The sequence below is a fragment of the Manis javanica genome, chromosome 12 (genome assembly GCF_040802235.1).
Source record: "Manis javanica isolate MJ-LG chromosome 12, MJ_LKY, whole genome shotgun sequence".
Classification (NCBI taxonomy): Eukaryota; Metazoa; Chordata; class Mammalia; order Pholidota; family Manidae; genus Manis; species Manis javanica.
Window position 1 is genome coordinate 55,217,246 of NC_133167.1, and position 25,847 is coordinate 55,243,092.

The 25,847-nt window shown below is 37.0% G+C and overlaps 1 protein-coding gene across 4 annotated transcripts in view; it reads left to right on the forward strand.

Moving 5' to 3' along the window:
• The window catches only part of CCDC141 (coiled-coil domain containing 141), a 176,451-nt gene that overhangs the window by 136,705 nt on the left and 13,899 nt on the right, over positions 1-25,847 (forward strand). For all 4 annotated transcript variants that reach the window (XM_073218601.1, XM_037000310.2, XM_037000309.2 and 1 more), the window contains exons 13-21: positions 4,153-4,332; positions 4,919-5,044; positions 6,753-6,941; positions 7,763-7,942; positions 9,698-9,847; positions 17,719-17,859; positions 18,660-18,854; positions 20,203-20,386; positions 23,314-23,426. In XM_073218601.1, the coding sequence (XP_073074702.1) occupies positions 4,153-4,332; positions 4,919-5,044; positions 6,753-6,941; positions 7,763-7,942; positions 9,698-9,847; positions 17,719-17,859; positions 18,660-18,854; positions 20,203-20,386; positions 23,314-23,426 (1,458 nt within the window). The remainder of the gene's footprint in view (positions 1-4,152; positions 4,333-4,918; positions 5,045-6,752; positions 6,942-7,762; positions 7,943-9,697; positions 9,848-17,718; positions 17,860-18,659; positions 18,855-20,202; positions 20,387-23,313; positions 23,427-25,847) is intronic.

The following is a 25,847-nucleotide window of genomic DNA, read 5'->3' on the forward strand; positions in this document are numbered from 1 at the left end:
TCCTGTTTCATTCCTCATATATGAAAGTCCTTAAACATTGAAAAGAGTTGCTATGTCTACTCTGAGTCTTTTCTGCAGCCTACCACAAAAAAATTCTTTCTTTCATTCAAGAGGCAGTTTTATTCCTCTCTCCATACCAATCCTACCTCCCGGAATTTTCTGTGGTTTGTTAAAATCATTCATAAAGTATAACTAAAAAGTAAAGTACAACTTCACCACAAAGTACAACAAAGTAGACATCATTCTTTACTAAATGAGACCTAAATTTATGCTAGCATTTTTAGTGATAATTTCATTTTGCTGGTTCTTGTTAAACTTGTGATCGAATTAAACTTTCATTACATTTTTATTGCAAATCATGCCAAGCTAGTTCTCTCCCATCTTATATCTGTATAAACCATTTACCTTTCATATGCAAATGTGGGCTTTTCTATTTATTCCCATTTAATTTCATTTTGTTAGTCTGCACCCATGATTCTATTTTGTTAAACTAATTCTGAGCCTCCTATCTTCTGCATTAGCCATCTGTGTTCTGGGTTTAAGTCTATACATTTGATAAGTAAGCCTTCTATGGCTCCATATAGTATCTATTGGACAGGTTGACATCACAATCCATTAAGCAATCAGTTTATTGACCAGTTTTTTAAACAATCATGGACATTCAAATAGTACTTTAATTCAACCACTATTTCACAACCTTATGTTTATAATGGAAGACAGTGCTCAAAGGAAGGTCTGCCTACCTAGAGTCTTATCAATTTCATGAATATAATTTGGCATAAATCAGGATGACTCCTAGTGGTCAAGGGATTCCTTCCAAAGTGCTCTCAAAATGCGCGATGAACAATGAACTTATTGCACCGGTTTTCAATGTAAAGCTTACCAACCTAGATTATATAGCTCATCCTTTGCCTCCTTTTGAAAATCAGGGCATTTTCCTTTCTCTAATTTCCTGGCCCTTCTCCTGTTTTCTGTATATTTGCAAAGATAACTGCCATCTGCAACTTTCTCAGGACTCTGAGATGTGATGAATCTCAATCCAGAGCTGAATTCAGTTGGAAGAATTAGGCTCAGTTTAACAATCCTCATCTATTTTGAGCTACAATTCCCTCTTTACCCTCTCTGTTTCAACCTTTGTTGTTTGAAGACAATTATTGTTAAATCTATGTGGAAACAAAATATGCATTAGATAGTTCTAATTTATCTAATACTATCCTTATTCATCAGAGAAAACTTGCTAAGCAATTTGCTCATGTTCTTGTGTTATACATGTGCTTTATTGTAAAAAATAATTGTTATTTTTCATTTGGGACATTTAGAATATGTATTATCCATTGTACAGTTTTTACTTTGTTCAGTATGTATTCTTCCGTCTCTTGGTACACCTCTCTATTTTGCATTTGTAAAGGAATTTGCATTTTTTTGTCTATCCTGTTTCTTTTACCTTCATTTCAGAAATTTTATTTTTCAGTTCTGAAATTTCCAATTCATTGTATTTTATCAGATTTCAATTGCTGATGAAATCCTCTGTCTTATCTTTATCCATCTTTCCTATACTTTCTTGGCCATTTTAATCATGGATGTTTTAAAGTGTTTGTCAGCTAATTCCAACATCTGGATCTGGAGTTGTTTCTATTGTCTACATTTTCTCTTGGTTTCCAGTCTTGCAGTCCTTGGCAGGATTAATGAATATTTACCAAATATGAGGCATTATGTAAAAAAAATACATACTTTACCCCAAGATCAAGGTCTTTACCACCATCATATAAACTCCTTCTTTCTGATAAGAATTAAGGTCCACATGATAGTTAACCTTATTGATTCAGTGACATTCTGAAATAGGAAATTATTGGTAAAGCAAGTAAAATGTATCTTTTTTTATTGAGGTATTATTGATATACACTCTTATGAAGGTTTCACATGAAAAAACAATGTGGTTACTACAGTCACCCATATTATCGTGTCCCCCTCAAACCCCATTGCAGTCACTGTCCATCAGTGTAGTAAGATGCCGCAGAGTCACTACTTGTCGTCTCTGTGCTACCCTGTCTTCCCCATGATCCCCCCCACACCATGTGTGCCAATCATAATATCCCTCAGTCCCCTTCTCCCTCCCTCCCCTTTGGTAACCACTAGTCCCTTCTTGGAGTCTGTGAGTCTGCTGCTATTTTGGTCCTTCAGTTTTGCTTCGTTGTTATACTGCACAAATGAAGGAAATCCAAAATGCGTCTTTTAATCTGTTCATATTTTTTTGTGTCCTGTGGCTTTTAAACAACATTATTGCTGCAATGTGGTAACCAGTTTGGTTGTTAAGAAGGAAGAAGGCCTGCTGGCATTTCCTGCTGAGTGTTCTGCTCTTGATTGGGTTGCCGTGGCTCATATGTTCAAGCTTGAAATTGAAAAATTTTCAGTTCATCTGAAAATTATCAAGATCAGAGAAACTGATTTAGGTGACAAATCTGGCAGACAGTTTGGTGAGACTGCCAATTTACCAGTTTATGGTAGTGAATATCAAGAAAGCTATCTGAGCTACTTCTATCTGGGCTTTTTGTTATCAAGATGTCTGGAAAGCAAGACAGACCATTCATTGTGCCTCATTCAGCCAGATTATGGCAAAATTTTCCATGCCCTTACACAAGAATGGAATGAGTAATGTGTTTACTAACTAAACCTCAGGCAAATTAGTTCATCTTCCTGAGTCATCAAAATACTCAAGTCTGCCAAATACACCATCACTATTCCTTGGATCCTGCCAGCTAGACCTCAGCAAACATTACTCTGCTCTTCCTTTCCTAGGCCTCACTCAAACGGCCATACTTGCTGCTTTAGTTGGCATTAACATGCTAAGACTTCCAAGTTTACATTAAATTATACATTGCTTATGTTTTGATTAATAGTTTCTTAATCATATATGAAAGATACTCTAACTTTATATACAGCACAGATACGAAATATGATTTGGGATTAGGCCCACTGAAGTTGTTTAATATTTTTGATAATATGTAATATCTTATTAATCATAATTATAGAATAGATTATTTTTTTCCCCCATATCCCCAAATTCATGGGAGAGATCCCATTTAGGACCCACAATTATAAATTTTTTGTAATTAATTGACACTTTATAATATCTAAATTCATATAAAATATAAATGTGCAATATTAATGTCATTTAAATAATTTAAAAACAAGATGGTCTATTATTTTAAAAATCCTATTACATATTTATGAGGCTATCTTCTGACTCATTATAAAAGGCCCCTTGACTTTTAGATACCTAGCTGTCACTGCCACTATAGAAATCCATGTACATTTACTCCTTAGAAATTCAATGATTTATTGAGAAGGGCTGCCCATCAAGGTAAAAGTCATAGTTTTACCCAACAAATATTGTTCTGCAATTTTTGATGTTTGCACATTAAAAAAGAACATGCTATTATTACTCTTTACCTCTCTTGCAGTTTTGCCTCCAGTTGAATTTTTCCTTATTTAAATATTATTTCTCCTTTTAACCATTGTTAAAAGATTTCAAATCTGTCCGCCAAAACATATGGAAGCTGGAAAGAGAAGTCTTTGAATTGGGATACTGTGCTTGTGCTGCACAATAGAGAAACCAGTGTAGAAATATACAGATGCACATTTCAGTTCTCATGAAAAGGAGTAACCTGAGGAACTGCTCACAAGGGAGATTTAAAATAATATACACAATGGGATAAAGAGAAAAAACAGACTCAGAATAGTCTGCCCCCTATGTTCCCTAATAGTGAGGTTCTTGACATACTTTCATGAGTGTATTAAAATAAAGGTGGAATACACTTCAAAACTTGTCCATTAAAATAATCTTGACCTCAACATTTCTGGGTCTGGTCTCATCCATTCAGCTCTGTAGTCCTAGGAAATAACCAGACACTGGTGGAGAGGGGACTCAAACACCACTGGGGTCTTGAAGAACTCAGAACCTAATGTCCAGACTTAGAGCATGGGTTCTGAGAGCTCCACTGTGCCTCCACACAGGCATTCCAGACTTGTCTTGATATAAGAACTGTTCTCTGCTTTAGCTATGATCAAGTGTGTGCCTCCTAAAGTAGTTGTATGCAAAAATGTTGTATCTCTGGGAAGGAAAAGTCATTATATGGATTATTAATTTAACAGGCAAAAGAAAATGAAATATTAAATGTGAAAAATGAAGTGCACATTACAGAGAACACTCTGGAAAGCCAGAAGGCAGGCAAAGAAGAACTCAGCCACCTTCGTTTGGCATGGCAACTTAAAGCCAGTGCAAGCAAGCCTGTGAAGCAACAGTGGGGAGCATTCAAAGAGCAACTTAGGAAGGTACGGAGACACGCAATGGATGGTACTCAGCCCTAAGAAGGAATGAAATTCTAACGTATGCTACAACAGGGAGAAACCTCAAAAACATGATGTTGAGTGAAATAAGTCATCCACAAAAGGATATATATTACGTGATTCCATTTATATGAGGTACTTAGAGTAGTCAAATTCATAAAAAGAGAAGGCAGAATAGAGGTTACCAGGGATTGAGGGGAGAAGGCAGTGAGGTTAGTGTTCAATGGGTACAGAGTTTCGGTTTGGGATGATGAAAAACTTCTGGAGATGGATGGTTGCACACCAGTGTGCATGTACTAATGCTACCAAACTAAATACTTAAGAACAGATAAAATGGTAAATTTTGTTATATATATTTTACTGCAATAGAACCGAAAAAGGTAGAAGAAACCCAGGCCTGTACTTTTTTGTTCACTGGTGGTTTAGAACCATGAGCTCACTTGAGGTAGTTAAGTGTTTTCATTAAAGATTGAAAAATTTGATGATATCCTGTCTCATCACTGGCATGATCATAACATATTTGTTGGTGGTGTCAAAGAAAACATGCATAACTATTGAATGTTTATTTCAGACTACTTACCACTTAAAACTTCTTCAGGAAGCACTTATGCCTGTGTCTGCACTTGACCTTGGAGGGAGCTTCCAGACCATTTTAGGTCTACAGAAAAAATGGAATGAAATGAAGCCTCAGTTCCAGGTGAAGAAACAGATTGGTGGATTTGGGTGAATGCAAAGAAAATTAAAATTGTTTGGTAGAGGTTTATTTAATTAATTTTAACAGACTGTTGAATTACTATTTTTTTAAACAAAAGCAGTACTTGTCTAAAAATCTGCTTTAAAAACACATTTTCTTACTGTTTGTCTGCAGTGTTCTGTATTTCATGATACACAAACATATGGTCTACAAAATGTCCTTATTATATTAGCTTCTTTTCACTTATATGCAATTATTTTATCATATATATTCACTCTAATAATTTTCCTCCAGGTACAGACATGTTTTAGATTGAGACACCTCAGAGCAAGGATGGGCAGCCCTTGACACAGAGGCTACACTGCCCACTGTCCTTGAAATTACCACTGTGATGTTGGTATCCCCACCTCCTGGCAACCCAACCTCCTACCACCTGCCCAGGAATTCTGCTGTGCTCTCCCGTTCTTCCTCTCAAAGAGCCTCAGGATCTGAGAGAGAAAATCATGAGTCATGCTCCCAGGCCCTGATGGCCAATGCATCCCTTACCCCCACCTCCTGCCACTCCTAAACCTGACGCAGCTGCCAAAAATGGGTGCTGGTCACGTTATCCTCCTGCCTGGCTTCTTGTTCTTTGCTGCAACATTAATATACTAGCATTTTTGTTTGTTACTACTTCACAAGTGTTGGCTTCTAGAATGCCAGAATCAGATTGAATTTCTATTAGGAAGTATCTAATTTAGATACCTTAAAGATAAGACTGGTGCTGTGCATAACCCACCCCCAGCCCCACACAAAACACACAGCATTGTAGCCCACCAAGAACTCTTTCCTCTAAACTCAGGAAATTCAGTTAGCCTACATGTTAGGTACTTTGATATACCCTATGTTATATGCTTACTTGCATTTTGTGTGTACAGATGTGCACATGCCCCTGAACATGTGCTAGTGTATGAGTAAATTCCTCTACATCAGGGGCCATTGCCAAGCTTCTTAGCTCTGTCACTGTGGTGTACTCATAGTTGATGTTCACGTGGTTAATTTCAACTTAAAGACCCTTATTAGGTTACTCTTTGGCAAATTATTCCTTAGCCTAAATTATTTCCACTATTTTTATCCCTGAAATTATAGTGGCTTCCTCTTTGGGTTGTCCATTCTTTGCACGTTCTACCCCAAGATATGGATTCCTGTAAGGGATAACTGAGCAGTGCTGGATAAAAGGGAAAGTGGTTTATTCCTCCTTAAGTGTGGTGGCTATGTGTGGATTCTGGAATGACTAAGGGGGACAAGTAATCCCCCCAATATATTTTTACACTTGTCTTCTCTTGGCTTTCTTACCATACGATCTGATTCTAGTCTGTATTAAATATCAGAAATGATCATGGCTTCATAAAATATCTAAAATACATTTACTTAACAAACAACTAGAATATTTGGTGTGCCCTAGAAATACATGACTTTCCAATTCACCACCTGGCTTTGAAACACTTTTTCGGCATTGTTCATAACTTTTTTAAACTCTGAGAAGATGGAGATGGAACAATGTATCCCTAGCATCAAGCACAAAGCCTGGATTTGCAGGGACAGGGGCAAGGCTAACAATCAGTATTTGTTAACAAATGAGAGAGATTTGTGATTCAGATCCAAGGAGTTAGCTGTAAAGTAAAAAAACTCACTAAAAGCTGGATTTCTTTTATTGCTCTTACCTTCTTAGCAACTGAATGATGAGGTTCAATACCTTATAAAAGAATCAGAAGAGTTAAGTGGCAAAGGAGCCCCTGTGAAAGAGAAGTCCCAACAGTTGAAGGACCTTGTTCACCTCCATCAAAAACAGAAAGACAGGATCCAAGATTACGAGGGTATCCTGTACAAGGTCGTCCAATTCCACCAAGTCAGGGAGGAGGTAAGACTTGTCATGGATATCCGGAAGACTCTCAGTTTTAAATATGAAATTAAAAATAAATTATCATGTAATAAAGGCCAAATTGCTTATTCTGATGTTAGAAGCCTTCTACAACCTGGCCTCTAACTTTTCTTAACCTCCCCTGTGTCCCAGCCAAACTGACTTCTTCTTTACCCCTCCGAGATGGCTTGCCTCTCCTCACCCCCAGCCCTGCCTCAGTGGCCATTATTGCCCAGAGCCTTTCTCCTTCCCCACCGTATCTAAACTCTGTTGCTCCTTCCATCAAGCCTGCCTCACTTGAGTGATTTCCTTCTCTCCTAAATTTCTAGAACTTTCATTGTTTATTCCACACATCTGTCATTTTTAGCATTGATTCTTACATTTTTTTCCCCCAACTCAAGTGTAAGCTCTTTGAAGGAAGAAAACATATTCAATTATTTTATATCTCAAATACCTGACATTATAGAGTACTCAATAAAACTTCAGTAATTAGCCTCTATTAACAGAAAATGTAGATGTACTGATATCTCTTTAAAATAGCCTCTGAATTTATTCAGAACACAGGTCTGTATCTTGGTGAGGTTTTAGGCTGTGACCAAAAAGAATGTTTTCTTCTTTAATAGAACTAACAATGTCAGGTCCTTGATCTGACCCTCTTGGTTTGCAGCACTGTAACATTCATTTGTCCATAACACAGTTACAGAGGGGCCTGGCAGCATTTTGACCAGCTAGTAAAATACATTATAAGAAATAGAATTTTTAAAAATCTGTCTTCATAAAAATACAAAACCCATGTTAATTCTTAATGCCCTAAATTCCAGCTGGGACATCTCATCAAATCAAGGCAATTAGAGTTTCTAGAACAGCCAAGGGAACTGGATGATGCTCATGGGGCCCAGGCTCACCTCAATCGCTTTCAGGAAAAGCAGGCACATATAGACCATCTCCACAAACTGGCCCTTTCCCTAGGCGTAGAGGTCATCTCATCTGTGCAGCAGCCGGTAAGCAACTTCGAACATCATCATTCATACCTAGTTGTATGCTTATTCACACCTCATTATATACCATACTCATATCTAGTTAGCTAGGAGTTGGGCTATAATATGAAAGAAACCAGGCAGATAACCTAGTATGTCTTAAATTAAAGAATGTATAAAATCATTGGGGTAGTTATGTGTGGTGAATTTCTACCAGCTACAACAAGACAACTATTTTAAGGAGAAAATCTAATTAGTTAGATTGACTTGTTTAATGCATCTATTCTCATGCCAATTTAAAAAATTGTAGCACTGTTTTGTCTAATATTGACATTTTGATTTTCACATTTGAAATGTGACTAATGCAACTAAGGAACTAAACTTTTAATTTTATTTCATTTGAATTAATTTACACTTTAAAACTGACAGTGTAGTTACTGGAAAACTTTTAAGTATGTTGGGAACAACTTGAATACGTGAATCTACATTTTAAACTGTAACTCCCATGAAATTTAAATATATATCAAGTATTTCTGCTAGAAATTTAACGACAATTGAGATGTGCTGTAAAGTGTGAAATACACACCAGATTTCAAGGACTTGGTATGAAAAAAATTACTGTATAATATTTTTTACATTTGGTTACATGTTAAAGTGATGGTATTTGGAAATACTTGGTTAAACAAAGTATAGTATGAAAATTAATTGCACCTGTTTCCTTTTTACTTTTAATATGACTGCTAGAAAATTATATTCATGTGACTCCCATTGTATTTCACCTGGACAATGCTGCTTTAACATTTCAGATCTGGAAGGTATCCTGGAGATAATCTATCCCAAGACCCACATTTTATAAGTGAAGAATCTGAGGCTCAGAGAAGCTGCTTTATCCATATAAGTCCAGGATAGAGGAGGCTTCTCACTCTATCCAGTATACTAGTGATTGGATCTGCTTTATACCACTGTATTGAAAGGAGGGAGTAATTACAGATCAGATTTTTATAAATAGCACATTGCGCTGATTTTTAAAGAAATTCCTAATTTGAAGAGAGAAAAGAATATGTTTTTCCTATTCAATATGTATAACATTAATAAAACCACAATGGCCAATTTTATAGTTTATTTAAGATATCTATTAAATTATATGGAATGCTGTGCACCTAATTCTGTTAACTGAAAGACATAGAAATTTAAAATATCTGTTGCTGTTAGTAGAATAGAATAGAATCTATTTTTTTGCCAAGAAAGAGTTTCTTTTTTAAAAGTTTCATTTTATTCATAAATTTATTTTAAAAAGAAAAACAAGTAAAATGTTTCACTTTGCATAAATAATGTCAATTGTTCTCCAGTCAGTGTGGCCCTGGCCTCAGCAGCCCTCTGTGCTGAGTAGCTGTGGAGCGCTTGCATAATGAACCTGAGGTTAAGATCAAGCTGACAGGAAAATTATAGCGCAGAAGCCAAGTGTTTCTAATGCATATTTTATGCCTTTTGAAGTAAAAATTATACCTTATAATGAATGGTGTCTCTAAGGAGCTGGGTGTGATGAGCATATCTTCACAACTGAAGTTTCAAGACTGGAAATGTAACAGTTTGCCTTTCCCAGACAGCATGTTGGTGTCTGGCTTTTCTGAAATCATTATATTCAAATATACTTAAGGTAAAATAAATCAGGAACCTGTTCTTATTTTAATGTCATTTATGAGCTTCATAATGCGGGTAAGTGGAATATCCATCTCACTGCTGTTTCACCCATCCCTTCCATTTCTCTTTCATTTTTAGAACTGCTTTAATGTTTCTGCAAAGAATCTCCAGCAGCAGCTGGACGTCCTTGAGGGGGACAGTGTGAACTGGCGTGCCAAAGCCAAGGAGTGTGAACAGACCTTGATCCGCAGCTTGGAGTACTGTACCACCAGGGACCATGTAGCTGAGGTGGGTGGGTGGGTAAGATCCGGCTCATGGCCCAAAGCTGCGCTGAGCCTAACGCATACATCAGGAGACTTTGTTTTCACCTTGACCTTTAATCCACTGAGCAATGGCCTCAGTGGCTCTGAAAGTTTGAGTAAACTTCAAGCTCCCAAACTTGTCAAAGTCAGGATGTTATCAATGCATAGAATAACCTAGAATGCAATATTAAAGTCTTTTGTTTGCTTTCTTTCCCCCCACTCAAACCCGTATAGCAGTTGTTTGCTTTAGTGAATTGAGCCCATCAGGACAGAAAGGGTGTCGCTGTCCAGGTGCAGCCAGTCCAGCCTGCTGAGATGCTATTTAAGTACCACTGACTCATAGTGAGGGCGGTGCTGAGGGCCAGGAGAGCAGGCTCTTTGCCTCAGAGCTACAAATTATTATCACCAAAGTCAAGTGGCTGGTTTCATATTTACTCAGAGTGGCTTCCCTGGCAAAACAACTCCTGGACAAAAAGGAAGAGATGAAAGTCATCCCCTGTGACCATGCACCCCTCACCCACAATCACATAATTCCACCTCCTCTCCCTCAATTTTACCCAGTGCCCAGCCCCCAGGCTTGTACTGAACCACAGCCACACTCCCCTGGTTAAATAGAAACAGACCAAAATATCAAGACTCCTGGTTCTTGACTGGAAATTGGCAGCAGAACACGAAGTACCATGATTCCAGGTTTAGCTCCACTTAGAGCAAAGTGTTTCTGAGACCATTAGTCACAAGACCACTAGGAAAGGGGGCAGGGGAAAGGAGCTGGTAAACCTTCTTGCCATTCTGTTTTTGCCCTGTTTACACAACGTAGGTCCAGCACGTATCAAATATTATCCAACAACATTAGAGCATGGACTAAATGACGAATAACTAAACTCGGATGGGGGTCTAGTTTTGAAGTCCTGCCTCCTTCAGGCCACACTTTTAAAGACCACAGGCAAGTATAGGAAGGGAACACCGCTGGAAGGAAAGTGAGATGGGGAGAGAGCAGGAGAGGCTGCTTGGATCCTGTTTAACAGGAGAGACACAGGAACCCACAACTGTGGCAGTTTTCACTTTAGCAATGTGTCACAGGACTGTAGAGTTGCTGCTTAGAGTCCATGTTCCAGGGAGTTGTTTTGGGCTGGAGATTCATTCAGGATTAAACCAAGGGCATAGCCTGCCCTCTTGGCAGTAGAATAGCCCCCTCTGGTTCCCATTCTGCTGCTAACAACGCCTCAGTCAGGTCTTGTTAAGGAAAACGATCTTAAAGAGACCTACATTGTCCCCAAGGCTATAACATTAAAATTCATAGCCATGGAAACAATTTTATTGCTATCTCTTCCCAAAGCTACTGTTTTTCTTCTTCTTCCCCACCCCCAGTACCCCCTCCTCTTTATCTTCCTCTTCCTCTTCCCCTCTTTCTTCTTCTAATTTTTTTTTTTTGGTCAACTTTTGTCTTCCTGGAAATCTCTTTCCCTGCACCGATATTGAGCTCTGTATTTACTGAAACTGTAAGTGGGGCACCCTAAGGGTTAGTCCTAGCTTCCCATGGCTCCATTTCTATCTCCCTTCAGCACTATGGCATTTATGGAACTGGGTCTCCCTGTTCAAGCCCTGCCCATGGTGGTTCTATTTACAGGGCTGCCTCGTGATGAGCCTGTGCTGGGAGCCAGCCAGCCAGGATGACAGATGTCCCTTCCAGGCATAGTAGGGATGCCCCAGGATTCTCTGTACCGTAACAAGAATGGGCAACCAGATACATGCGGGTTTGATTTAGCAATCACATATCACTTTAACATGATCTTGCACACCAAAAACTCTTCTTCATTTGCTTCTACTTCACATCTAACTAATCTTTGATGTAAGTTACTGTTTCACAGTCAAAGAACTTTGCAAATCTTCGGTCCTCTCGCCCTTTCCTTCCTGGAGATACAATAAGCATGGCACAGTGTAGCATCCACACCCTAGACTTTCCAACCATAATCCTAATAGGAAAATCATCAGAAGGAATATTTTCAGTGCTGTTTAGTGAAGTAAAGATATATTTGTTCTAGTTTGTATTGTGAATATCAGAGCACAAACAGATGGGTAGATTCCAAGTGGTAATAATATTTGACACCTAAACATTTTTATTATTATTATCATTATTAATATTTGATATAGATAGCAAAAACATTATATAAAATTAAAAGCAATATGTTGCACTACTTTTTTTTCTGCATAAAACAATAAAGTCAGACACCCCACCAGGGAACTAGACCAAATATAGCCTCTGATTTTTTTTTAATTGATTTGAAAACACATTGTTTTGCTTCTAATGTGCTTGAAGTGTTTCTTGGAAGTTCAGACTCTGTGTTGAGAGAGATTTTGGAAATGTCTAGTTCCACATCTTCATTTTTCAGATGAGAAAACTGAGGTGTACATGATTTTCATTTGAGCAATGTGCTACAAGACTGCAGAGTTTCTGTTCACAGTGCATGAAGGAGTCAGCTTTGGGCCAGAAGCTATTTATGGAGCACCAACCTTTACTAGGCACCAACCCACATCAATTTCTGAACTCAGAATTCACCATTCACTTACTGTTTCAGCCCATTCAACCACTGCATGGTCTGATGTTAACTGTATTCTTTTTCTATGCTTTTATCCTTATTTTCTGACACATCTGTTATAAGCTATTTGTATGAGCTGATATAAGAGCACAGTTCATTGGTTATCCCAACAGCCATTACTTTCTTGATGATGCCATAACTAACTCAAACATGGTTTTCACTGCACTAAAAGACCTTGGAAAAGGTGTTCAAAATATAATTTTTTTAAATGTGATGTGTTATTCCTTAAGGAAAAGAACCACAGTTTTGTACCTTGATTGTCTTTGGGTGAACTGTTATTATTTTCTAATTTTATATACTACATAGGATACAGGAAATTATAAAACTTTATTTTCTCCATGTCTATCTACTAGAAAACAGACTTCCGACTGCCAGATTTTGTGGAGGTTTTTTTTCAACCCATATCACACAAAGATACATTTGCATGAATGTTAAGTTTCACTATATATTTTCTTACCTGGCAATACAAATTAGATGTTAACACAGAAGGCGTTATAAATATTCTCTGCAGTATTACATGACGAAACATCATTAGTTCCTCATTTTTTACACATCTTCATTTAGAAATGTGGTAAGTTATATTGAACATGTTTTCTTCTTGCAATCTGACCAAAAAAAATTACCTTTCCATTTACATGATGTTAATGGAAATTGTCTAACTGCAGCCTCATTATTGGTCACAAACAATTGCTTTTCTGAAAAGACTAGTAATGACAGAATTGGATTGGTATGCATTTCCTCAAAATAAGTTTTGCAAACAGCAGCTTCCATATAGTCATATTATTTTAGCCTGAAATTTTTACACTGTAGCAACATCTTACCCCACGGGAACAGAAGTATACGTTCCATATGTTAGAGTCTTGTGTTCCAGTTGCCCAAATTCTTTTTGTCAATTTGGAAAAGTTAGTCAATGGCGTTCCAGTGATATGTGGCAGATTAGAAGCTATAAATTAGGATAGGAAAATAATCCTGGTATAGACACATACACAACTAATAAAATGAAACTTTCTGACATTGTATAGGACTTTGCTATTGGCAAATTAATGGCAGACTACCTGCTTGGCAGGACAGGAAGCAGAAAAAGAATGTATAAAGGGGCAAAATACTTGATTGGGGCAGAACTGTGGTATAGTACAGATCATTATTATTTTCCATATTGATAACCCTAATTTGTTATCTTAGTAAAAAACTAAACAACAAATGTCAATGTGGCTACCATGTGCTGGGCCTTAAGGATATAAAAGTTCTCAGGAAACTAAGGAGTCCAGGACAAATTAAAGCCCGTGAGACTTCACAGTCACAGCCACTCATTACTGGCCACACCCTGGGCCCATTCAGAGGGTGTATATAAGAGAATAGGAAAGAATATAATTTTTTCTGGAAATATCCATCCAACAGGATTAAAATCTGTTAAAGTTTGGTATTTAACATCTGCAAACTGACTCTTTCCTAAAGAATATAGAGAACTAAGGTTTAAAATCATAGTAATCATGCCCCAAAATTTAAAATATGTTATGAACACACAAAGCTTGCAGAGTGGATAAAATAGAGATGCTGCAATACAATATTGCAATACAATATTGAGATGCTGCCACCTACAATTTAAAATGGAGCCACTGTCTTCTCTTTCCATGCTGCCTCACTTTCTGCTGCTACAAGACTGGCCTTAAGTACAGGAGGACAGAGGTGCACTTGCTGAATGGAAGGAGGCCAAGTATCTTAAAATCTCGCCAGCACTAAGGCTTAATATTCTCCCATTAATAATTGTAGCAAGTCATTCAGGTTGAATTATGAGTTTAGGGTCCCTTCATTTCAAATGCAAGCATCCCTAGGAGGTGATAACTCTGAAGCCTAGAATGAGCATCAAATGGAGTGGGCAAAATGGTGGGCAAGAAACGAAGCTCATGAAGTGGACATTAAAGTAATGAACTACTTGTTTCATGCGTTTGTTTCTGGCCACAAATGTGCCATAGTGCTAATGAAAGTCCTTCATTTTCAATGAATGTCCTTAGTTTTAAAATGTCCCATGTTGCTCATATAAATTGGCCTTGCCAGCCACAGACTCTCAGATCATACACTCCTGTGCCACAGCCGCCTCCACCAGCTTCGTCAAGACTAAAAACAGCAAGCCAGCCTTGTTGTTAACAGCCTCTTTCCCTTCCGCTGCTTCTCAAAGAAACGGTGTTCATTCCTAACCCTGGGCTGCTCACTGGAAAATTTGGTGAAGGTGCTCGTTCTGCTCGTTTCAAAAGAACTACAGTTTTAAAGTCTCAATAATGTTTTTCCAGCTATAACTATTAAAGTTAAATTCAGTTTATCCCATAACAAATATGAAGGAGCTGAGCAAGTGGAAAGATAGGAAAATCACACTCTTCATTAGAAAAAAATATCCTTGTCCTGGGTTTCTTAAGACTTTCATACATTTTATTAATGTAAATTATAACAACATTTAAAGATTTCTAATAGGGTAAATTTTATTTGCCCCAAGCTCTAGGTGTTTTTCTTTTATTTCTTCTGGGTATGTGCTCCAGTTGCACAGTTGTCTCAGCCATCTCGATCATTCCCCATTGTTGACAAGCTAACTAAAGTTAGAAACAGCTGCATGAACAATGACACCACAGCCAAGCAACCATTGCACTCAGTTCTCTTAAAAATATGATCACAAGTTATGTGGGGATTAGGTGGGAAGTTTTCATATTGGAATATGCAGGTAAAGCAATTAGGCATAGCTAGATTTTCTGAAAATCTAGTTGCTGAAGGTAGTTCATGCATGCTGCCCTCCACTTGTATCTGCAATAGTCCTGAATTTGAGCTGGGAAGGGAACAGGATTTAAAATGGACTTCCAGTGGGACCAAAAGAGAAAAGTGCCAACTACTTTGTCAAAGGAGCTCATGTGTCAGATAGAAGCTGATCCCATTTCACATACCACAGCACCATGAACATTCTTTGGCCTTACAGATTATCTTCAGTGGAAGTGCATACATTCTGAAGCAAACAGAAATAAAAGTGCACTCATCATTTATCAGTCTTGAATTTCTTAATCCAACATGGCCTTAAAATGTCATACTTTAGAATTGAAGTGCTCAGGCTTAGCCTTTCTCTAATCATCACATAGTTTTCAAATAGATGCTGATTTCTTCTAGTTATATAAGCAGAGGTAACCCAGTGGTTATCAGGTTAATAACAGAACCCTCTTCCCTTCTCTAGATTAAAAATTTATAGTATATGTCATGTTTCAGTAAGGAAAAAAGTATATATATAATTTTATTTTCTAATGGGTACATGTTAGTGACAAGAAATTGTTTTTGTTACTTTCCTTTTTATTTTATTTATTTTTATTAAAAATAAAATTTTTCTGATTGTGGAAAATACGCATAACACAAAATTTACCATCTTAATCATTTTAAGAGTACAGTTAAGTAATATTAATAAGTACATTCATGATATTGTACTACCATTACCATTACCACTATCCATTTCCAGAACTTTTCCATCATTCCAAACAGCAACTCTGCACTCATTTAACAACAACCCGTTGAGGGCATGGTTTTTTAATACAAGAATCTCTGGTTTCCTCAGATATGGTAGTTACTACACCTATAATTGTAGATTATGACTTTGAGAAAAAAATCCCATCAAAGTGTTAAGTGAATAACACAAGATGTAGTCCATTTTACCTCAGTCCCATAAAATTGACCTCATTTACCTTTTTCCACTAAAATCCAACACATGAATACTAAAACACTGAATATCAAATAATTTAAATATCAGTGGGTTATTTCCAAAATATACCAACTGAATATGATCTTTTAAGTATTTTCCTGAGCTCTAATAGAGAACTGGTTTTCAAGTTTTGAAGTTGTAGTTCTTTCCATCCTTTAGAATGTTACTGATTTATCAGTTTAAATGTTTAATGCTATCTCTGGTTTAGTTGTAGCTTAAAACTAGTGTTTTACAATTTCATTTACTATATAAAATAAATAACAATGATGAAGAATAAGTGTGTCAGTTGCAAAAATTGCATCAGCCTGATAATTTTCTTGTATGAACTTCTGCTAGGGCTTTATAGATAATTGTCTCCAAGAAGTATTAAAGATAAGGTCAAGGTTTTGATTTTACAATATGCAGAATTTGAAATAAGCTTTTTGAGAAAGCACACATATTCCAGGGCATATATGTTTTTCTGCATTATAAGTCTAAAATCTAGCATGTACATAGCCTTTATTCCCTCCCAAATTATTTATTTGCTGTCACTGAAAAGAATTTTAATGTGTTTCTGACTTTCAATATCATAGCTGAAATTTATCAACCATGACATTGTTCATTCTTGCTATTAAATGCTTCCCTATAATCTGAGAAGGTTTATGTTTTCTCTTTATAATTCTCTTTGCTGATAATATGAAAAGAGAGCTGACTGTCAATATGTTTATGGTTCTTGAATATGGGAAGGGCACCGAGAGTGGGATGTATCATGGAACTGCACTGTTTAGAATTTCAGTTCATTGGCGAAGTTCAACTGTCTGTTCTTAAGACTGTCCTAATCTATGGCCTGTCATCAGTGTATAGTCATATACTCTGTTTATACACAAGTTAACATTGCCCTCACTGGCAACACTGTCACTTAATTTTCTGATTTTGAAGGACCTCTGAAGTCAATGGCCTATATCTATGAAGTAAATCAATACTGGAAACTGCTCATGGGCAAATGAAGTCCTTTTCCTACTAAATCCCATATTGGGTGTCCTCTTCTACCTCACTAATATCCTCGCTGAGCTAAATATCAATACTTCTCTGACCTCTGCAATGTGAACAGCTCCTTGGAGCCTTGATAATATTAATACAGTCTAGCTGTAAGAGCACTGGGAGATGGAAGGATCTGGGAAAAAGCCTAACACACGGAGAAGAGAAGGAATGGGAAAAATGATGCCAAATAAATACAAATAAGAAAATAAGAGTTGTTAAAGTCTATAATCATTACAACTTTCTTGTCTGGAGGGCAAAGAATGTTCTATAACTGTAATTCTAATTATAAATTACAGTTCAAAAAGTACTAAAAACAATTTGTAATTACTTATATTTGGGGAAGAGGTTTAAATGCACATTATATGTTCTCTTAGCAAACTGGTTTCCTGTTGAAAATCACTCTAAATGCATTTTGAAAATTATGAATATTTTGAAGTGCTTAGATATTTGGATTTATTACAAGTGCATATTAATGTTCTCATTGTAAGGAAATCACCTCTTTTTATTGAACTGCAGCTCAAAGAGTCATTCAAAGATATCAAAAAGAAATTCAACAATTTGAAATTTAATTACACTAAGAAAAATGAAAAAGCTCGCAATCTGAAGGCTCTTAAATATCAAATTCAACAAGTTGAAACATATGCTGAAAAATTACAGGTAATGATAAAGTGTGGATGCTGTGTGTGTGTGTGTGTGTTTGTGCATGCATGTGTGCATGTACTACTACAATTATTGAAAAATCATTTTGCATTTCAATTCTAGATGCCTAACCCTTGGGCTGCTTTTTATAGCATTGTAAAGGTAGTTTTCCATATTTATAACAACTGGGTTCTTTGTGTAAATTATAGAATAAATTAATTTATGTTTTGACGCAGCTCCAGAATGGTTTCTGTCAAACCTACCCAGCCTCTCTGCTTCCATTCTTCCTCACAACACACACACACACACACACACACACACACACACACACACACACACACACACAGACACACGCACACACACACGCATGCATGCATGCGCGTGCACCAGTTCACACCTTTGGTATGCCCCTCTTCCTTTCTTTGTACCTGCCCATGTCAGAAGCTTGCCCCACTGCTCCCATAGCCCCTTATACCCACCTTGTTTATCACATGTGCTGGCTAGATTATTTGAATGCCTTTCCCAGGAAACATCTTACTGAAGACAATAAAATATTTGGTTTTATGATCATTTTTCTTTTTAAAAAATCATTCTCAAAATCTGGAATAGATCTTGGCATATAGATAATTTTTCTACATGGTTGCTGAATGTTGCATTAATAAGCTATCTGAAAGAAATCTCATTCTTTCCAAAATACACTTGTAATAATTATGATTTTAATGTCATAGAGTTTTCCCAAGTTTTTCTCTCAATATATAATCACTAACTAGCCTCCTGAAAATTGAGTGTTATTTTAAAACTTTTTCTTTTTTGCACAGGCTTTGAAAAGGAAAATAGACAGAATTGAGACTAAATCTTCTGATTCTTTCTTAAATTATCCAAATAAGAAAGTTAATGTCCTTTTGGAAGCCATGAAGGATCTTCAGAAACGTGTGGATGAGTTTAACAAAGTTGTGACAGATTACAGGAAGAATTTGGACCTGACTGAACATCTACAGGAGATAATAGAAGAGGTATCTTCTTCTTGTAATGGTATCCATGTGGTAATGTTTTAAAAAAAAATGCTGTGCTACTTAAAACAATGCTGCATTAGCTATTATTGTCATTTAATAGATGTGTCATACTCCTTTTCATAATTACTTCCTTAGGATTATTTCCTAAAGTAGAATTGCTAGACCAAAGGGGATGAATATTACATGGTTTTGATTGTGTTGGCTGATTGCTCTTTGGAACGAGTTTGCGAATTTCTTCTTACTAGCAACATATAAGGATTTATCATTTCTCCATAACCTCAGCAACTGAAGATGTTTAACTACCATGGAATTATGTTCACTTCTGGGTATCTGTTTAAAATATGCAAAATAACTTATTTTACAAAATTTGACAGTGTTTTGAGAGAAAAAGTGATAGATATTACAGGTACAAAAATTGTTATAGGTGTTATTTTTATTCTTGTCAAGAGAATATATGGTAGAATATACATAAACTATATGAAATTCGACAAGTTAAAGTTATTGTTTGCACACTTCATGTTGAAGAAACTACACTTGAAGTTCTGAGCGTTCTTCATAGCCTATTATTCTGAAAGATAAAACATCTCTCTTTACTACTGGTACAGTCAAGTTTTTAGTTTTAACACCACATTGAGGGCAATCATTCTATATCTGATAAATAGGTTTGTGGTAGCTCAGTGGCACTTATTTAAAGCCAGCTCCTGACAGAGTCGTGTGTTTCTATTTCTCTCTCAGCATAAGTGCTTCTGGCCTTAGTCAGACATAGCCCTTGCATCACAGTTATTTAGTATTTTTAAAGGGAAACTGTCTCAGTTCTCTGCTGTGCTTTGAAAATATGACTATCTTCTATTAAAAAATGTTGCTCTTTAGAGGAGATTTTCTGAATCCATAAACCAAGCCTCATTCTTAAAAGAGAATTCATTTATTAGAGTGCTAGCCAGGCAATATATTATCCATGCATGGTTAATGATTTCAGTTAGTTAGGCTGGATTTTGTGTGTTTGGACATTTTCCTTTCCTTTTTGCTGATATTTGGATTCTTTTTAGTGCTATATGTTTTTTATATTGCCTATTCTTGTAAGTCTGCAACATTCCCCTTAGGAATTATATTTCAGGTAAATCTAAGAAGGCAGGAAAATCAAATGAATTTCCATTCTTTTACTTCCTAGACTAATACCCTAATACAAAAGTATATGATCATGTTTTGACATTTTCTTTAATATGATTTAGACATTTCTAACTAAAGTCTGAGGAAATTGAAATTTGAATGAAATACATCTGTGGTCAAAATGAAGAACTTTAAAAGGATGGTGTCTCTTTAATCTATGTTTTGTCCCATTTTAATTTAGTGTCATTTTTGGTATGAAGACGTAAGTGCCACAATTGTAAGAGTTGGAAAATATTCTATGGAGTGCAAGACAAAGGAAGCTGTGGAAATCCTCCACCAGCAGTTCAATAAATTTATCACACCCTCAGTGCCTCAGCAAGAAGAAAGAATTCAGGAGATCAGTGACATTGCTCAGCGCTTATACGGTAAGTTCTGTTTTAAGATACCCAGGGATTTGGCATTGAACAAGTCTATAGTGAACCTAATCCTGCAAAGTGGAGCACGGCAAGCCCTCAGGGTCCGCACTACACCAGCCCATTCAGAGAAAAGACTCAAGAACCCACTTCTGAAAGGTAAACATCAGGAATAGAACAAGGAACTTCTGACTGCGGAAGATGAAGCTGTGTATTTTTAGCCACTTTGTGTAAACCCTCCTTCTCTATTCCTTTGTCTCCCCTATTCCTGTTGATCATCTCCAAAGTAATAAAACTGGAACAGCACTCCGTTTGTGTAGACAAAAAACATCTAATGTCCCTGAGAGTGATTCCCTGAAAAACATACAAAACTACCGTAATACTTTCAGCAGGTACAAAGTTATAACTGAAGTTGTTAGCTCTCCCATTTCTATGAGGGTTATGGTTGGTAGATGTCGAAGGAGCTGGAAAATTTTCCCTTGCTTTCCTCTCACTGGTGAACTAAATGGGAGAATTCAAATGATCATCTCACGGGTTCTGTTTTCCTCTCCATGACCAGGAAAGATAATGCAGTCATCATCTCAGAAGTCTTTCTATCGAAATGAGGCCCTAGTTTAAGAAGCCCTCTGGGTGATGACGGTCCTTGATGGCACTGAGGAATAAGTTTCATGAGTTCCCTGATATTGTTCCTATGAGACCAAGAGTAATTCCCAGTGACCAGGCAAAGCCAGCACAGAAAGAAGATAGCAACAGGTGGTACAAAATGCTTCATTTGGCTGCCCACAGCTGCTGCCAGCTGGGTATTTTCTTGATAACATGAAGCTCTCCGTGGATTAATTTGTAGAAAAATGCATACTGCATAATGTTAAATTGTTGAAAATGAATTATTAATGTTTTCCAAAGGAAAAGGGTAGAAACATAAAAATACAGCCTGAAAATTAATAACTAATATGATGTCTTATTCTTTAATTTCTGTGCAAGTGTGCTAAAAAAATTTGGAGGCGTTCTGATCCCATATGTTTTCCTCTATTTTTATAGTTTTCACACCATAGCAAAATTGTTTATTTGTCTGCTTTACTGGCCAGAAGTTCCTTGAGGGCAAGGGAAGTATATTTTTTCACTGTATTTCAGTGCCTATTCAATTTCAGGACATGGAAGTACTCACAAACACACAAGAAAAGTTACACTCCCCTCCCATTATGCATGATCCAGTATCCTGTTTTGTTTATACTTCCGGCCGTTATCACCAACTGACATACCATATTTTTTTCTATTGTCTGCTTTCCTTATAAGAGTGTAAGCTTCATGAAAGAGGGGATTTTGCCTGTTAGTTTCCTGCTTCATCCTACATACTAAGTGCTTAGCAAATATTTGATGAATAAATGTCATTGAATGAACAAATGAATAGCATATGTCTTCATCTGCTCAGTATGAAAACTGTATACTTTTTAAAATTTGCATCAAGTAACATACTTTAGAAATATTCTGTTAACTTGCAGGCCACCTGAACATTACTGGACCCAGAATTTTAATGCAAATAAATTTGTCTCAAAAAAATTTTTTGAGTACCTATTATATACTAGGGGCTATGATCAATATAAAGACAAGATTTAGTTTCATCATTCAAGAATCCACAGTCTAGGTCTAGAAGTCATTGTATGGCAAATACAGTTGAAAAAGGTATAAAATGTGTCCATTAGTTTGGCAGGGTTCCCATAACAAAGTGCCCACGGACTGAGTGGCTTTAAACAACAGAGATTCATTGCCTCACAGTTCTAGAAGCTAGAAGTTCAAGATTAAGGTGCTGGCAGGGTTGGTTTCACCTGACGTCTCTCTCCTGGGTCTACAGCAGGCCAACCTCTTGCTGCCTTCTCACATGGACAGACCTCTGTGCATATGCTTGCCTAGTGTCACTCCCTCTTATAAGGGCACCAGGCATACTGGATTAGGGCCCCACCCTAATGCCCTCATTTTAACTTAATCACCTCTCTAAAGACCTCATCTTCAAATAAGGTACCATTTTGAGATACTGAGGAATGGGACTCAAGAAATAAATTTGGGAGTTGGATGAGTGGTTATGGACACAATTCAATCTATAGCCATGTGCAATACAATTTTGCCTCAAATGTGGAATCTGACCATCTTGGCTTCAAATGCCTCCAGTTATTGTCCAGGTCACCTGAAGAGGCTCTTTTGAACATCAGGTTTCTCATGTGTATAAAGCAATAAATAGAATCAACACAAGGAGGATTACATTAGCTAATGCGTATAAAAGTGCTTAGCCACAGGCAAAGAATAAGCCTCACTACATGGTAGCTGTTTGTATTATTACCCCAACAGAGAGAGAAAGTCCAGGTGGGAAAGACTAAGAACATTTTTACAAAGATACTGGGTTTTAAATTAGAAGTACTCTTCAGAGTAGGTAGGGATTTAACAGCAGAAATAAAGAGTAGGGGGAGGACATTGCTGGTGTAAGAAAGGACACTTTGTGGCTGTGAGGTCTTGAGGGGAAGAGTTACTGGCTCAGTTTGTCTGGAGATTAAATATGTGTAAGAAGTAGGGTGACATCCATTTGGGAGAAGTAGGTTGAAACCATATTATGGAGGATCTTGAATGTATACTTTTCTAGATAATGAAGAACCACTGAGTGCTCCAAATAGGAGAAAACTGATAGAATGATACTTGAAGAATATTAACATAGCAACATTATTTAGGTTTCATGAAAATGGCATGGTACAGCAAATGAAACCATTTTTCTAGAACACCTGGTTTTCCAAAAGATGCTCTCATGTACTTATTTATCTGTTTAGCAAATATTGATTAAGCACTTATTAGCTCCTATGCCTGACACTGGGAAGATGAATTAATGCCTGGGTGTTTTATTTTTTCCTGCTAAGATATGGCCTAAAACATAGTTTATTATCCCTTCTCCTCCCCAGGTGTTGAGGAAGGGCAGAAATATGCTGAGAAAATAGTGGCAAAACACAAAGAGGTTCTTGAATCTATTACTGAATTATGTGTCTCTCTCACAGAGCTTGAAGAAAAGCTGAAGGTAATTTCTTTTTCCCAGAATATGTATTTTCAAGTGATATAAATAAAAATGTGTTGATCAAGTGTCTTCTGGTGCAAAGATGTTCTAATGGAAATTCTCAAGGGACATAATGTGCACATTTGTTTCACAGCTTTCTAACATAATTATCTGGGTGTTTCTGATAATTAATTCTGTTTCTTTTCCAACACTGCCAAGAAAAATATTGCTGGGAATGAGGACTAAACACAATTAAGGTGTCTCATTTACATTTTCATGGATCATATCCTAAAGGATAAATGTGTGCCATTAAAATCAAAGTGAAGTCTGTATTAAGTAGCCTTATGCTTTCATTTGTAAATTATCAATGTAAGTTTTTTTTTTCTCCGAAGTGTGGCCCCAGAGAAAATAAAGCTAATCTCCAGGTATTATATTCATTGAACATTTAGCTTCATTGAAATATTACACTAATAATCAGCATCTTTCATGGAATAAAAAAATGGATTAAAAAATATGGAGAAAATGTGTTGATGTCTATGTCTAGGCAAAATCCAGTTGGAAGAAATACATGTATTGTTTTATCTATTTCATGTCAAAAACTGGTTTCATTAGTACTGTTTTACAACCAGCTGGAAGAACCAGGTATTTAGGATGGAGAGATGGGCAAGGTAATTAAGAGCACAGGTTATATGTAAAACACAACAGCCTATGAATACCAGTTCTCCAAATTATTGGATTTATGGTTTTTGGTTAAATTAATCTTCCTGAGTCTCAGTTTCCTGATCTGTAAAGTGGAGGAAACAGGGGAACCTAGTCTCAGGTTAGACTGGAGGGTTGACCCTGAAGCCCCCAGGATCACGGCTGTGATCGCCATTGTTAGGAGACCGAATGGGGTTCTTGCTGTTCAGAGCAGAATTGTATTTACTTCCCACAACCATTTTTTCTGTGCGAATTTCCATGTCATTAATTTGGTTACTCATTCCTCCCAAATAGTTTGCTAAGCTTTTATTTCAATGAGTGGCCAGCCAAATTATCTATCCTTTGGTTGAGAATCTAGATTTTTTTACTTTTTTTTACCATTTCAAATAGCACTACAATGATCATCTCTGTGCCTTTCTTTCTTCTGTGTTATTACCTACACCTAAATTCTCCAGAGCAGATTTGGGCAAATGGGTATGAAAGCATTAATGTTTCTAATATACATATGTTAAATTGTTTTCCACAAATACTTATAACGCCACCAGTAATGTATGAATGAGTGATATGTATCACATGTTATCATTTAAGCAATGCCAGTCTTCTCCCCACCTCCAGCCCAACCCTGTAGGGTCTGTTCCTCTCTTGCCTTCTAACATGCAGTCCACCTCCTCTGACTCTTTGCTCTCTGTTGTCTGCAACATCCTCCTATTTAGGTTCATCTTCAAAGGAAGACACACTTAATAAAATCTACTGTCTTAAACTTGTATTTCTTCCCAGCTTTTCTCCTTTGTGGCTCTTCTTCCTGCTTGCTGCTTGCATTCCCTCTGCCCACTTCCTCATCCCCTGTTCCCTCTGCACCCGCTGTGGTCAGTCAGGATTGCACCCTCTCCTTCTCACTCCCAACCCACCACTTGCTTCTCTCTTGCACCAGTCAGGAGCCTTCTAACCGTACACTTCAGCTAGATTACCCTTCCTAACTACAGTCCTGCTAGTGTCACTTTTACAATCAAAACACTTCACTACAAGATTTTCAATGCTTACCAAATAAAGTTCAGACTCAAGGCCTTCTGGTGTTCTGAGGCTGATTGTCTTTCCAGGCCACCATGCTACTACACTCCTTGGAGGTTCCTGTCTCATTGATCTACTATCCCATGTTCCTGGGTTCCTTCTAAACCTTTATTTTACATACATGGCCTTCTATCTCTAACTCTGCTTATCTCAATTTTGCCATCTCTCAAGGCTAAACCCAAATACTGCCTCCTGTAAAACTCCTTCCTTACTGTATCACTCCTCTCTGCTCCCCACAGCACGTGTGTTCTTTCCTACTGTAAGCATCACATGTAACCACTATTTCAATGCCAACCCCTCCAGTTGATTATACTTCAGGAAGCCCTATGATTCTGTTCAGTTAGCATCCCACACATTTAACACTATACTGTGACTAAGACAGTTTTTCCAGAAAGGATTTTGGCATTTGTAGAAAAAGCTCAAAGGATTGGTACAGAGAAGAACCATTCAGTAACTCAAAGAGGTTTGATTTGGGTGGATATAAAACTGAGGAAGGACTCCTCTGGTAAGAGAATAGGCAACAGCACAGCCCTTAGGAGTTACAGCCTGAACAAAAGCTGGTCAAAGAAAGCTTACTAACACTTCATGAATGTTTGTATGAGAGCATAAACCTCTGGCTTTTATGTTTTTAAGGTTGATGCTATGCTTTTTTGCAGGGGTTATTTAAAGCAAGGCCCA